This window comes from Myotis lucifugus, unplaced genomic scaffold (assembly GCF_000147115.1).
Source record: "Myotis lucifugus unplaced genomic scaffold, Myoluc2.0 scaffold_422, whole genome shotgun sequence".
In the NCBI taxonomy this organism is placed as follows: domain Eukaryota; kingdom Metazoa; phylum Chordata; class Mammalia; order Chiroptera; family Vespertilionidae; genus Myotis; species Myotis lucifugus.
The window spans coordinates 150,699-166,292 of NW_005871470.1; the positions used below are offsets into that span (position 1 = coordinate 150,699).

Sequence of the window (15,594 nt, forward strand, 5' to 3'; positions counted from 1 at the left end):
CTTGCTCTAAAATGAACACATATAAAATGAGTTAGGCAGTTATGAGCAAGCCACAAGCTGTCAGGAGTGGGCCAGCAACACAGCTCAGCAGCCATGGGGGAGCCTGGATCAATCATGAAGACAAACCAGCCTTCTCTGGGAAAGCTCCAGAGAAACATGATGCCCCAGACTTTAGCGAAGAAGAGACAACTGGTTTCAGCCATGAGCAAGCGGAGACGTTGGGAACGGACTGAACATCCAATGAGGCTGACCAGCTGCATTTTTAAAAGTGCAGTCACCAAGGTTACTGCCCATCCTGACAATGTGGTCAGGCACAGGCAGCAGGAGGAGACCTTGGAGGAGCCCCAGCAGATGAGTGCCTACAGGAGACTGCAGGGGCTCCAGGCCTGCAGCAGTGAAGGGGAACTTCTACATACTTTGGATGTGACAAATGTGATGAGAATAACTGCACCAGGAAGTGCGGGTGAATCCCTGGGCCATGCTGGTCCTGGGTCTCTACACACCAGTCCCCAGCCCAGTACAGCACAATTGTTACATGAGGTAGAGCTGATCCCAGGAGCAGGTCTCTGGGGCCCACAGCTTCTGTGCAGGCAAGTGGTCACCCGAGGAGACATCCAGAGACAATCTCAGAGTGAGGAAAGCAAGAGAGAGACTGGCTGTGGCTTTGAGGGAAGACAGGCTGGCCAGGGAGGCAGAGAGCCAGGAGTGAAGAAGAATGTTTTGATTTCGTGCAAATCTGACTTCCGTGAACTTGCTATTATATCTCATTCTAACATAAATTGTATCTTTGTTTTAATTTAATTAATTATTATTTGTTGTTGCTTAAACCTCATGTGAGGATATTTTTTATTTTGCCAAAATTCTAATTCACACATAAGACATACTATATAATAAAAGGCTAATATGCAAATCGAAAAAAAAAATGAGTTAGTATTCACTCAACTAGTTAAAACTTCATGCGTTCAACACTGTGAATATAGCAGACTGGAAGGCTTACTTAGACACACAGACAGACGTATAGTCTAGTCTAAACCAAAAACAAAACAGAAAACACAAACCACAAAAATATTACCTTTTCTCCATGCTTTATAGTATGAAGCGGAAGTTGGCCAATAACTTTCTTGGTTTCTTTTCTATGGCTCTTAAGTAGGAAAAAAAATTGTTATTATTATTGAAAATTTGTGTAAAATCATTATTTTAAAAAATTCATAAAATGTTAGGAAGCTTATAGAAGAAATTCATTTAAAAAGCAAAGTTAAATGACTATAACGAAATAACTTTAAAATTACCATTTGTCTAAATGTACAGAATAAGCACATATAACTTGAGCTATTTGATCAAAATACTTATTTTCACTTAGCATAATACCTTCCAGATCCAGTTATGCTGTCACATATGAGTCAGTCACAGAAAGACAAATACCATATGATTTTCTTATATGTGGAATCTAAAGAACAATACAAGCAAACAAACAATACAGAAACAGACTCATAGATACAGAGAACAGACCGATGGCTGCCGGATGGAAGGGGGATTGGGGGACTGGGTGAAAAAGGTGACAGGATTGAGAAGTACAGACTGGTAGTTACAGACTAGTCATGGGGATGCAAAGTGTAGCACAGGAAATATAGTTAACGAGTGACCTGGTGCACAGATTCGTGCACATTGAAAGGAAATTAATTAGAAGGTGGCCAGCGGGGCGGGACTGGGCCAGACACGCCCTGGAGCCAACATCCCATGGCCTCTCCCCGGCTGGCCGCACCTGGGGTGGTGCCGTGGCTCGAAGGGCCTCTGCGGAGTGAGCGGGGTCCCTCCGGCAGGTGGGGTCCCTCGGCCTGGCCTGCGGGGATCAGGCCGAAACCAGCTCTCCAACATCCCCCGAGGGATCCCAGAGTGCGAGAGGGCACTCTACAAAGTTGCTGTCATACAGGGTGTGGAACACAAATGCAAGTGTGCAGTAAACCAGATTCGGGCTGACAGTGCCCCAGCAACAGCATAACCCACAGCCAAAGGTGGAATTGTATGGCCCCGTGAGGAATCGGGCTCCCTCCTCTCTGGTTTCGGGGTGCATCACCCGAGAACCGCGGCTGCCAAGTCACTGCAGCTCGGCAGCTCCTGCGTTGAGCATCTGCCCCAGGTGGTCAGTGCACATCATAGCTACTGGTCGACAGACACTTAGCATATTAGCCTTTTATATATATAGATAACTATGAATGGTGCCAGGTGGGTGCTGGAAATATAGGGGGGTCCACTTTGTCAAGTATATGTTTGTCTAAGCTGTACAAAACAATACTGATGTAAACTGCAATGGGGGGGGGGGGGAGATACTATTTTCAATTCCATGCCTAACAAGAACCCAATTCCAATTCTTATCTATAATAATAAAAGGGTAACATGCTAATTAGACCAGACGTCTTCTAGACGTCATTCTGGATGTCCTTCCTGATGAAGCCAGGGCCGGAGGGAAGCCAGACCGGGTCCTGGGTGCCTGCCAGTGGCTCAAGAGAAGCCAGCCCGGGTCCCGGTGCCAGAGGGAAGCCAATCAATGCTGGCAGCCGGGGGAAGGAAGGCCTACTCTTGCACAAATTTTCGTGCTTCGGGCCTCTAGTATTTAAATATTGGCAATAAAGTAGTAAGCTAAGGATGGGGCTACCAACTATTAACTTCCCTAAAAGGAAAGGGGCTTCCTAGCCAACAGGTAGAAGATGACTCAGAAATGACCCTCTAATGCCTACAGGTCAGGAAGGGCGACTTTTCCAGACGACAGAGACCAGAGGCCAGAGTGTGAAAGTCGGTGTTGGAGCTCTGGCTCTGCAGCTGCTCCACAGAAGACAGGGAAGCCCCTCTGCTCCTCCTCGGCGTAGGGCCCAGAGTTCTCCTGTTAAACAGAACCAGGTCCCCTCTACCCCATGCCCCTCTGTCATTCCATTATGTTCGCAAAACATGCAAAAAGTGACCTGGATTTAAAGATATCTGATTCCCTACAGAACAGGAAATTTAATATGTTTTAATTTAAAAGTTATTTGCAGAAAAACCATCATATTAATACTTAACTATTATGAGTGAAAATGAAATTAAGAATAGGGTCCAATACAACTTCAAGCAATATACATGGAAAATATCTACAAACTATCTTTTAAAAAGCAAAATTAAAAAGAATTATCCATAATTACCTGGCTTCCAAACTGTGAGCCAGTATAAAGGAAACGCTGTATATAGTAAAATATCAGCCACGCTAATGAGATGATCATCATGGTGATGAAGGCGATGGCCACAAACACCACTGACTGGCCATTGATGAACTCTTGGACATGGCGGGTCCCAACCCCTATGGTCATTTTGACTTGAATTTCTTTTTGTACCAGATCCAAAATTTCTTTTCCTTTCGAGTAGCTAACCATAATGACCACTATATTTCCCGTTCCTGTAAGAAAGAACAAAGAAATCAATATAGAGAATGCAAAATAAGATATAAAGTTAAGAGAAACTTAAGAATACTATGACTCATCCATGCATATACATACAAAAACTTTGATAAAACGGGTAATTTTTAAGGAAAACATAGTGGTCCCAAAAGAAAACAGACTGACTACATGAGAAGTAGAATAAATCAGTAAGAACTGCCTCCCCAAAGAACAGGAGCCCCACTCTGGTTCATGGATGAATTCTGCCACCAAACCTCTTAAGGATGAGCAACACCAATGACATTTAAATTGTTCCACAGCAGATTTAAAAAATACATTTTAAAATTAGTTCTATGATAATAGAACCAAACTTGGTAATAAAAAACAAGCAAAAGAACCACACAGCCCAATTTCATGTATGAATACTACTACCTCATTCCTAAAGCATGTGCACTAAACTCAGGGAGGCAAGCTGAGAATGTCTCCTGTGATCACTATTATTTAACACTAGAGGCCCGTTGCACGAAATTCGTGCATGGGGGGCTGGAGGGGGGTTGGTCCCTCAGCCCGGCCTGCACCCTCTCACAATCTGGTACCCCTCGGAAGATGCCCGACTGTCAGTTACCGGGAGTCAGACATCCCTCTCACAATCCGGGACCACTGGCTCCTAACTGCTTGCCTGCCTGCCTCATAGCCCCTAACCACTCACCTGCCTGCCTGATCGCCCCTAACCGCCTCTGCCTCGGCCCCCGCCACCGCGGCTTCGTTCGGAAGAATATCTGGAATGATGCCCGGAAGGTCGTTCGGCTGCCTGGCCTAATTAGCATATTACGCTTTTATTATTATAGATTGCTCCGACAGACAATGAACAGACAGTAAGACAAGAAAGTAAGAGACACAGCGAAGGAGTGAAATAATCAAGTTCATGAACATCTCTATAAGTTAATGCAAGAACAATAAAATGTCATTTAAGGGAAAAATAATCAAGAATGATAAGGCAAACTTTTAAACAGTGTTTTACAAGTCTTTATATTTAAAGTTATTAAAACAGTGTGATAGTAACATAGGAGATGACGAGAATGGGGCAGAATAAAAACCCCAGAATTTAGACCACAAAACATAAAAGAATTTAGGAAGTGATAAAAGTGGAATTTCAGCCCTGGCTGGTTTGGCTCGGTGGATAGAGCATAGGCCTGCAGACTGAAGGGTTCCCAGTTCGATTCCAGTCAAGGGCACATGCCCGGGGTTGCGGGCTTGATCCCCAGTGTGGGGTGTGCAGGAAGCAGCCGATCAATGATTCTCTCTGATCACTGATGTTTTATCTCTTTCCCTCTCTCTTAAAAAAAATAAAAATAAAAAAAGTGGAATTTCAAATCGATGGGCTAAAATGTATATTATTATTTTTTTTAAGTTTGGGGGCAATTGGGTATCATCTGAAGAAAAGAAGCTATTATCCTTTCCTCACAATTTAGGCCAAAAGAAATTCTAAAGATTTAGAAGCAAAGATTTAAATATATTTAAACAGTAAATATAAAAGAGGTAGAAGAAACATGGGAATTTAAATATATGTAATATTGAAGAAAAACCTTTCCAAGTATGAAAAACCACCTCAAATTTTCTTAAAAGAAAAAAAAAAAGGATTTGACTAACCATATATAACAATGAAAAATTTCTACATGCCTAAGGAGCAAAATCAAGGAATCAAGATTAAAAGAGCAAATGGGCAACTGTGGAGAAATACATGAAACATAACAAAAACAAAACTAATTTCCTACAAGAAAAAGAACAATAGAGAAACAAGGGAAATGAAGTCAGTGTGCAGAAAGGAAAATACAAATGGGTTTTATTTTTTAAAATAGCAGCTTTAGCAAGATACAATTCACATGCCATAAAATTCACCCTTTTTAATGGGTCCAATCCCGTGATTTTAAGTATATTTACAAAAGTATGAAAGCATCACTGTCTAATTCCATAACATTTTTATCACCTCAAAAAGAAACTGTACAGTTTCTCTCCAATAAGTGGATTTTAGACATATGAAAAGTTGTGGAAGAGATAAAAACATTTTACCTGTAACACTGCCAAAAATAAACTTGTGCAACACACTGTACTGACAAGAGTGCGCACAAATTTGCACCCTTACACACTGAGGGTTAGTGAATTATTACAATCTGGGGGGGAGGCCAATGGGTATCAACACTTTTTTTAAACACATGTCTCTTGACCCATTGATTTCACATCCAAGAACTTAATGGCATAGATATACATACATATGTACATGTGAGGTTATCTACAAAGATATTGATTGCCAATGTTTTCTGTTTTTGCTATCACAATCTAAACATCCATCAGTAAGAAAGCAGCTATATAATACATATAATAACAGTATATGTACACAGATGGAGGCAGCAGCTCCGTCAATACTAATAGTACTCAAGCTACAAAGATGAGAAAAGATGCATCATGTAAAACTGTGTGGACCAGAGACCTACATGGCTGTATCAGTCTAGACCGCGGACCACTGGTGGTCTGTGACGTCCAAAAGGTTGGCGACCGCTGGTCTAGACCACCTCTGGAAGGTGGCCCCAGAGACTGCGGCCTACTGCCTCTATGAGAGGAGTTGGCATAGGAAAAATTCTGTACTGGTGCACATATTACTACTCAAAAGTTAATTTAAAAATCCATATATAATGTTCTCCAGCATTACACTAAAACCACACTGTAACACCATTTTATCTTAAGAGAGAAATTGAATCTGTAGCAAATCCATTGTGACCCTCGCCATGGGATTTAGTTACTGAAACACCAGAAGGGCTCCCTTCTAAGTGGCTCTGTCTGGAAGCTGATCCTGTGACCTGGGCCTAAAGCATCACGTCGAAAGAACTGACATTGTCTCAGCACTCCCACAACCACCGGGCATTTCCAGCCTCAGGAAAAGAAACATCTGGTCGCTAAGAAAGACAAGTATAGAAACAACTATGATAGCTCTACCACTTGTAATCACATGGCACTTCACAAGCCGAAAGCCTTTCTATAAAGCTCCTTTCTGTGGAAGTTTTCAGGGACATACTAATGTAGGAAGACCATATAAGGAACCTGTCTCAGTTCATAACCTTCACACAGAAAACAAAACTGTCTCTGCCATGCTGACAGCCACATCCACGCCGGGCACCGCTGCGGCGAGGCAGTGCAGAGAAGCACTCCGGAGCACTGCCACACTCACAGCTCACGCGAAGCGGAAAGAGGCCACGCGATCATCTTACAGAGGAGGGCTCGGAAACCTTAAGAGCTGCTCAGTGTTGTTCAGCACCCAGAAAAGCCGTTCTGGAAAAATCAGCACCTATACCGTCATGGGGGACACAGGCTTCCGAGCCATAGCCTGGGTTCAACCTCATTCTGCTACTGCTGTCCGGGTCAGGAGCATCCTTCTTCTCTGAGAATATGTCTTCAGCTACAAAATGGAGAGAAGATTTTTCTATTTTGAACTGTCACCTGTTTAATAAGGAAGTGGAAAACAGAGCTGCAGAAATGAGGTGCTCATTTTATCTGGGGTGACAGGCATTTCAGTTACATTGTGGAGGACAGGAAAGGTTACCAAGCAAAGGAAATTGTGAAACCATCCAGGCTGTGAAACCATCATAAAAACGTATTTGGGATGGTAACTGGTCCAGTTTGGTTAGTGACTGAAGGTGTTAATCTCATTATCCCTAGTGCCTCACATAGAAGCTGGCACATAGTAAGTGTTTAGTGAATGTTTATTGAATAAACAAACGAATGAATGAGAGGTGAAAAAGGAACTGAGAGGAGAGAGGTTCAACACTTACATTCAAGTGGGGGAGGGGGAAGCAACTCACACTCATCATGAGAAGGGTCCCCTGAACTGAAAACACTTGTCAAGCAACCTGAAATTTTCACCCAGGGAATTAATCTTTAGTTTAGCGAGTTAAAAGAAATAATTTAAAGAGCATTCTGTGCTTAGGATGAAGGCTAACCCACTTGCTGTGTATTCAGTAATTACATCAGCAAGACTACTTCCAAGAACTACTTTAAATTAATAAAACTCAGAATGAAGACTCATTCTGTCCTGTGATTTGCTTTTCTGGGACAGTTTTGGGATGAAGGAGGCAGGGCAGTTGAGTAAAATGTACTAGCTGGGTCACTGCCTGCACAGCCCAACGGTGCTGGCCCCGCCCTTCTCCCGAAGCATCTCTCACTCCCAAGGGGCCTCAGTGGCATATGACAGCACATCACAACTTACCCTCAAACTAAGGCGCACACACCTAAAGACTTGGGACAGGTGAGAAAAGCCCTTAGAATTATTTTTCTTCCTTAGGCCTTACCATTGCTACCAGTCACATTTGACTAAGAAAGTCATCTGTGCAACCCTCCACGCCCCCCCCCCCAAAAAAAAACTATACACATCAACATCAGACAGGAGAACTTGAGGCAGTTTGCTTTATTTTTGTCTTACACTTTAGCACAAGTTCTTTGCACATAGTACACAATCAAAAACCTACTTGAAAATAATAATAAATACCAAATAAAATATTCTTTAGCAAGCCAAATTATCCATAAAACTCTTCTATGCCCAAAATAAAATTGGATGTATTGCCATTTCCTTTCAAATTTCTGTGTTCTTCCTACCACCTTGTCAAAAATTTAAAAAATTTTAAAAAGAAAAAAAAAATCTGGTTTGCAGTCAATAGCTTCAAAATTCTAGAGGGTTACCTTCGAGTCTAGCGTACCATTTCTCCTCCCAAGGAAACTACCTAAAGTAGATCTCAACATTCTGTTGAAAGAGATGGGAACTACTGAAATATTTAAAGTAGTAGATCAGATTTCTGTTCTAGAAAACTAATCCAGGCAGCAAGAAATAAATTTTAAAGCTCTAGCAAGAAAACCCCATGAACTTTCAGGTTTTCTTTTTACAAAAACTTAAAACTTCCATACTCTCTCCACCTCTTCCCCTTAACCTGGAGACTACTTCAGGTTAAGTAAGGTTCAGTATCAGCTCAACCTAAGGGTTTTCAGCACCATCCACCCCTTTGAGTATGCAATCAAAGCCTCTTAGATATGCTTCTTTTTATGTACCTACTATAATTTCTTTATAGGTCTCTTTCCCGCACTAGACCAGTACTACCTGTTCTTATTTATTAGTTTGTAGCCCAGCATCAAACAGTGATGACCCAGAGAAGGGTTTCTGAATGAATCAATCTGAAAAACTGGCTTATCTTCTGGTATTATAGTTGAAATGACCCAATAAGGGGAAATAGTACACTAAATATAAATATAAATGTAAATGTCTCCGAAATTTGAAGCTATTTTACATTTTTATGGTTGGCTCAGAGTGAAGAGGACCCCAAAACAAATGCAATTCTCTTCCTGGAATGTTAAAGTACGTTTTGATAATTTGGCTTGCTTAAAAATATTTTGTATTTGTTGAATATATTACTCAACAATCTTATTGAGAACTCTGTTATTTTCCTAAATGCATTACTTTATTTCAGTCATTCAGCCTTTCGCCACCCTTACCTCACACCACACATCCCCAGAGACACTTTCTCTATCATCTTAACTTGTCCTTCAAAACTCAATCTTTCTGGGAACTGTCCTAGTTAATTTCACCTTCTATGAAGCTGCCAGCTGCCATTTCTGTCTTCTTATAGGACCAAAATACGTACTAAATTCAAAGCTAAATTTTTAGATCATTTGTGGGAGTGAGCATTCAAGATCATCAAGACTTTGTCAATCTAAGCTGAGACAATATTCGAATCTTCCCAAAATCACAACAAAATTACAACAAAACTGCAGAACCACCATCATTCAGAGCCACCTGAAATCTAGCTGAACAGAATTCCTACAACGAAGGATTTAAAGAAGCAGCCACATCAATACTGGTAGGAAGGGAAGCGATGCAGAATGAAAGGGGCTGGTACCACAATCAGGAGGGATATCTCAGGTGCAGCGGTGCCCCCCCACCCCCCACGGGTGAGGTGTCCCAGCCCCACACTAGGTCCCTCCTGCCCAAGGTTCCAATGCCAGGAAAAGAAGTTCGAAAACTTCCAGCAGTGATTGTGGCTAAGTGAGACAGAGGCTGCTGGAGTCCCAGGCAGTTCCTCTTAAAGGGCCGGCACATGGAATTACTAGGACTCACTCCCTCTGAGCTCCAGCGCTGGGGCAGCAGCTCAAAAGGTATCAGGGAAATACAGGGAGAAACTAAATTGTCCAGCGTCAGAGTGAGAGCTGGAGGGGCAGCTTTCTTACAGACAGAAATGCTGGCAGAGGCCATTGTTTCTTTGATGAGCTTTCCCCCGACAGAGCTGGCAGGTGGGCACCATAATTGAGCCTCCATCAGCTTAGCTAACACTATTGCCCCAGCATGGTGATTCCCTAAAGCCCCGCCCCATCCAACTTGTGGGTCCACCCAATCTATTTTCATTGGCTTTTCCAAATGAATGGCCTGTCTTGGCTCATGCTTTCTTAAAATCTCTCAAACAAGCAGCATTTGGCCTTGGTGTGCCTCATACCTCTCACTAAATTGCCCCAGACCTGGCAATAGTGGCAGCTGGCCTTAGTTTGTAGCTTGGCCTCTCCTGGGCACCTCCAAGTCCAGCACAAGTAGCAGCCATCTTCAGACTGCTTTGCAGGTCCTGATGGGTGGCTCTAAGCAGGGCAAAGGTGGCGGCCGACATTGGTCTGCAACTCCTGGGAGGTCCGAGATTCAGACCACATTGAAGTACCACCCAACCACCTCCACAAGCACCACACTGTAGGAGCAGACTTAGCGGGCATGAGAGCCCTGCTGAAATAAGTCCTACTTTGTGGGGCCAGCTCCTGCACAGCTGATCCTCCATGGTGGTCACAGGCAGTCCTGGCAGCCAACTGGCCTGGGAGTAAATCCCTCCCATTGACATGCCAATAGCAATCAAAGCTCAACTACAACAGGAAGATGTACACAGCCCACACAGGGGTGCACCTAGAGTGCCCAGCTTGGGTGATTGGGGAGACTGTGACACTGGACTATACTACGGGACACCTACTACATAAGACCACTCTATTAAGCCCGGGAGACACAGCAGCTCTACCTAATACATAGATACAAACAGGGAGGCTGCCAAAATGAGGATACAAAGAAACATGTTCCAATGAAAGAATAGGACAAAACTCCAGAAGAAGTAAACAAAATGGAGACATGCAATCTGCCAGATGCAGAGTTCAAAACACTTGTTATAAGGATGCTCAATGAACTTAGGGAAAAAGTAGATGAACTTAAAACTTCAATAAAGATATAGGAAACATAAAAACGGAACTAGAAACACAAAAAAGAACTGAAATGAAGACTATATTACAGGAAATCAACAGTACAATAGATGAAGCACAGGATCAAATCAGATATTTGGAAGGCAAAGAAGCAGAAAACACTCAATCAGAACAGAAAAAAAAGAATCCAAAAAAAGAGAATAAAAAAAAAGAGAATAGTATAAGGAGCCTCTGGGACAACTTCAAGCATACCAACATTCACAAAATGGCAATGCCAGAAGGAGAAAAGAGAGAGAGCAAGAAATTAAAAACCTATTTGAAAAATAATGTTGGAAAACTTTCCTAATCTGGTGAAGGAAATAAATATGTAGGTCCAAGAAGTTCAGAGTCCAAAACAAGATGAAACCAAAGAAGCCCACACCAACACACATAATTAAAATGCCAAAGGTTAAAGACAAAGAGATAATCTTAAAAGCAGCGAGAGAAAAGCAGTTAGTTATCTACAAGAAAGCTCCCATAAGACTGTCAGCTGACTTCTCAACAGAAATTTTGGAGGCCAGGAAGGAGTGGTTTAAAGTGATGTAAAGCAAGGACCTACAACCAAGATTTCTTTTTCCAGCAAAGTTATAATTTAGAACTGAAGAACATATAAAGAACTTCCCAGAAAAGAAAAAGCTTAAGGAGTTCATCACCATGAAACCAGTATTACATAAAATGTTAAAGGGTCTTCTTGAAGAAGAAAAAGAATAAAATGGCAACAAACACGTATCTATCAACATTTAAATCTAAAAAACAAAACAGATGAACAAACAGACCAGAAACAGACTCAGAGATAAAGAGAACATTTTGACAGTTGCCAGGGAGGATGTTTGGAGGATGGATGTAAAGGTAAAAGGATTAAGAAGTACAAATTGGTAGTTATCAGAATAGTCATGGAGATGTAAAGTACAGCATTGGGAATATAGTCAATAATATTCTACTAACTATGTATGGTGTCACCTGGATATGAAATTTATCAGGATGATCACTTAGTAAGTTATATAATGTCTAATCACTGGGTTGTACACCTGGAATGCATACATTATTGTATGTCAACTGTAATTGAAAAATAACAATTAGTAAAAAAAAGTGTTATTCATAAAAGACTACTGTGCTCTGCAAACACAAAATGCACATCTCTCTTAAGGTCAGAGACTTCTTTTTTAAATCCTCACTCGAGGATATGTTTATTGATTTTAGAGAGAGAAGAAGGGGGGGGGGGTGGGAGAAACATCGATGTAGAAAGCAAAACACTGATCAGTTGCTTCCCATACATGCCCCAATCGGGGAATGGACCCACAACCTAGGTATGTGCCTTGACCTGGAATCAAACCTGCAACCTTTTCGGTGTATGGGATGATGCTACAATCAACTGAGCCAGCAAGTCAGGGCAAGGTTAAGGACTTCTTACACATCTTTGTCATCTCCCTCCACCCCCTACTATGGCCTCTTCCCCAAACACAGCTTACAGCTCTAAGCCTTGCCATATTTGGCACTTAGTAAACAACTATCAACAGAATGAAAGTGCCATTCCTAAAAGGCCATACCAAGATTTCAGCTAAAGAATCATCCAACTTATTAACCAACAGTAACTACACTAAGGCCAATCTTTTTTTTTTTTTATAAATATATTTTATTGACCTTCCACAGAGAGGAAGGGAGAGAGACAGAGAGTTAGAAACATCGATGAGAGAGAAACATCGATCAGCTGCCTCCTGCACATCTCCCACTGGGGATGTGCCCGCAACCCAGGCACATGCCCTTGACCGGAATTGAACCCGGGACCCCTCAGTCCGCAGGCCGACGCTCCATCTACTGAGCCAAACTGGCTTCGGCACTAAGGCCAATCTATACATATATATAAAACCCTAATATGCAAATAGACCGAACAGTGGAACAACCGAACAACTGGTCGCTATGATGTGTACTGACCACCAGGGGGCTCACACCGAACATGGCGGGCCTCAGCTGCGGCGGGATGGTGGAGCAGGTGAACGGGAGTGCCAGACCAAGGCAGGGCGCACCTCTGGTGGTTACTGAAAATTCTTTGCTCCTGAGTGCCAGTCCTGCCAACCCTGATCGCCCCTGAGGGCTTCTCCACCTTCCCCTGCTCCTGAGGGGCAATCGGGGCAGCAGCCGCAGCTTGCACTCATTGCTGGCGCCGGTCCAATTTCTCCATGCCGTCAGCGGGTGCAAGCAGGGCCGTCGCCATCAGTGCGTGGGAGTAGTGGTGGCGGGAGCGGGGCTTCTGGCAGACAGAGGACTGGAGCCTGTGGTGGGAGGGGCTGGGAGGGTGGCATGGAGGATAGGCCAAGACCCGCCCCTATGCCCACTGCAGCCTCGCAGCAAACAGTTCCTTTCAAGGTGCATGAATTCATGCACTGGGTCCCTAGTCTATAATAATAAAAGCGTAATATGCTAATTAGACTGGATGGCCGAACAGCGGAACGACTGTCCAGACGACCTTCCGGACAACCATCCGGGACCACGCTGACAGCCACTGGTGCCAGGCCAGCCAAAGCAGGTGCAATGCAATTGGTTGGGGGCCCGGCCATCGCCCCATGATCGCCCCGCAGAGGGAGGCCCAGGCCACCAACAGGTGGGCTGCGGTAGGTGGGTGGGGCCTCCCTCTGCGAGGGTGCCGGCAGCCGGGGGGGAAGGAAGGCCTACTCTTGCACGAATTTTGTGCATCTGGCCTCTAGTATTGTATAAAAGATTTCATTTTAATTATTTGACTTGTATCAATTTTTACTGATCATGTTCAAACTAATTTCTAGCCATCTTCATTGTTGCTTATTGCTCTCACTAGGCACAAACTCCTCAAAGGCAGGTATATGTCTTATGTATTTGTCTCTGAGAAGATACAATACTTGGCTCAGTACCTGTTTGCTAAAGGGCATCCACTCTGGGCATTAGTGTAACACTTCTTATAGCTGTTCTGACAGATAATTGTCTTAAAGTCATGATTTATTTTAGAGCCACATGTAATACTGATATAAACCCAAAATATCTTATACTGGATTCTAGTAGAATCAAGCAACAGGTTTAGAAAAACTGGAGAAAGTCTCCCTGAGACTCTCATGATTCAATTTGAGAAGCGGCCATCTCCACCGACTGGGTCTAACACCAGGGTTACACAGGAGCACTGAGAACCACTGCATCCCAGGTTTTCACTGGCTCTAGCCTCATTTTGACAAAATACTAGAAGCCTAAGTCTGCACTGCCTTCAAGGCTGTGTGTAACAGTTCAGATTCATGTTTGTCAGACTGGTTCTTCTGACTTCATTACATTCATTCTGTTTTAATTCTATCCCATTCTCAAAAAGTCATGATACATTTGTACCCTTACCCCCAGTTGGGTCAAGTTCTGTGAGAGTCCTTCTTTTCCGTCTTTACAGTCACCACCATTTGGGCCCTTATATTTCTACTTGGACTCGCCCAACAGTCTAACTGGATTCTCTACTTCCAGTTTTTCTTGTGTTTAATCCATTAGTCACACTGCTACCAAACTGTTCATCTCCCTTTAAGTCAGTGGTTCAAAAAGCTGGATGATTTAGTCATCCCCTCTCCTCCAGCAGACCGTCCTCCCTCTTTAAATATGCCTCACCACCCATCCACCGCCCTGGCCCCACAGTTCCTGCCCCGTCTCAGCACCTCCCCAGCCCTTCCAGTCAACCTCAGTGTCCACTTCCTCACCTCTCAGCTGACTTCTGCTCCTATCACTCCTCTAAAATAGGACAAATCCAAAGACTTTCCTGTCTTCACTATACAGTCAGGCTCTGAACTTGCATTCAAAAAGCCAAAATAGAATGAAAAACAAAAGTACTCGCAGTAGCAGCAGAAACTTTAAAAGATTTTAATAACAGTAAGTTCAGAATGAGTCATGATCTTGCAAGAACAGAGAGACATTTCTGCTGCGTACTGGTCAAAGGCACTGGGACTCAGGTCTGAAGACATGTCACAAAAGGAGACTTTTAAACGATCGCCACTTCCTGAAAATGCAACCTGCTGCCCTGGGGAATGAGTGTATGTAGGAAGGCTCACCTGGCAAAAAGCAAGATCTTTTCTTGAACCAACACGGCATTAAAAATTTCATCCAAACTCAAGGCTAAACGAATCTGATGGGCAGTCAAGCCAGTATCATGACCTTTACATTCACTAAGTGAGACAACATATCCAAACTGAAATCCAGGCCTTTTGGCTCAGAGGTAAGTCCGATTTCCCGGCTCAGACATGATTTCAGAAAGTCAAGAAAGCGGTGCCACCAAGCCCCTCTACGCGGGGAGGGGCCGCCAGCCCGCGGTCCCCTGCCCCGCCGGCTCTGGGGGACGGAGCGTGGAAAGGGACCCTCGAGGAACAATCATGCGACTCTCCAGGTTAGAATCACTCGCCCCCCCTGTGGATTTTCATTTCTCTCGCCCCCCGGCACGGCCCTGGGAAAAGGGCCAGGCGAAGGTGTAATCCGTGGGTAGGCTGGCGTCCCTCCTGACAGCACCCCGGGGGTCGCCAGCAAATCCAGGGCTTCCCTGGGTCCCCGACGCCCGCCCGCCCGCGCCCTGCCCGCTCACCCGCGTGCGACAGGGGCGCCGTGAGGTTCCCGTGGCGCTCCTCGTTGTAGATCACCACCGCCGAGGCGTTCCTCCGCGCCGCCACCAACACCTTGTCCTTGAGGGTGCAGCCCCCATGCGCCACCAGGGCGACCCAGGGCGCGGCGCCGCCGCCGCCGCCGCCGCCCGGCGCGGGCACCACGAAGCGCGTGTCGGGCGCGCAACCCTCAGGGTCGCCGTCCCGGGCGCCCGGGACGCCCACCAGGCCCAGCGCGCCCTCCTTGGGGGAGCTGTCGCCGAAGCGCCGCTCTCCGAGACGCTGCACACGTTCGGTTCGTCTGCCGG

At 44.4% G+C, this 15,594-nt stretch overlaps 1 protein-coding gene across 1 annotated transcript in view; it reads right to left on the reverse strand.

Annotated features, from left to right (window-relative positions):
- Positions 1–15,588, reverse strand: part of RNF149 (ring finger protein 149) — a 36,642-nt gene extending 21,054 nt beyond the window's left edge. The window contains exons 1-3 of the mRNA XM_023743981.1: positions 15,271–15,588; positions 3,174–3,424; positions 1,073–1,141 (exon numbers count right to left, since the gene is read on the reverse strand). Of these exons, the coding sequence (XP_023599749.1) occupies positions 1,073–1,141; positions 3,174–3,401 (297 nt within the window). The 5' untranslated portion in view covers positions 3,402–3,424; positions 15,271–15,588. The remainder of the gene's footprint in view (positions 1–1,072; positions 1,142–3,173; positions 3,425–15,270) is intronic.
- Positions 15,589–15,594: the final 6 nt, after the last annotated feature.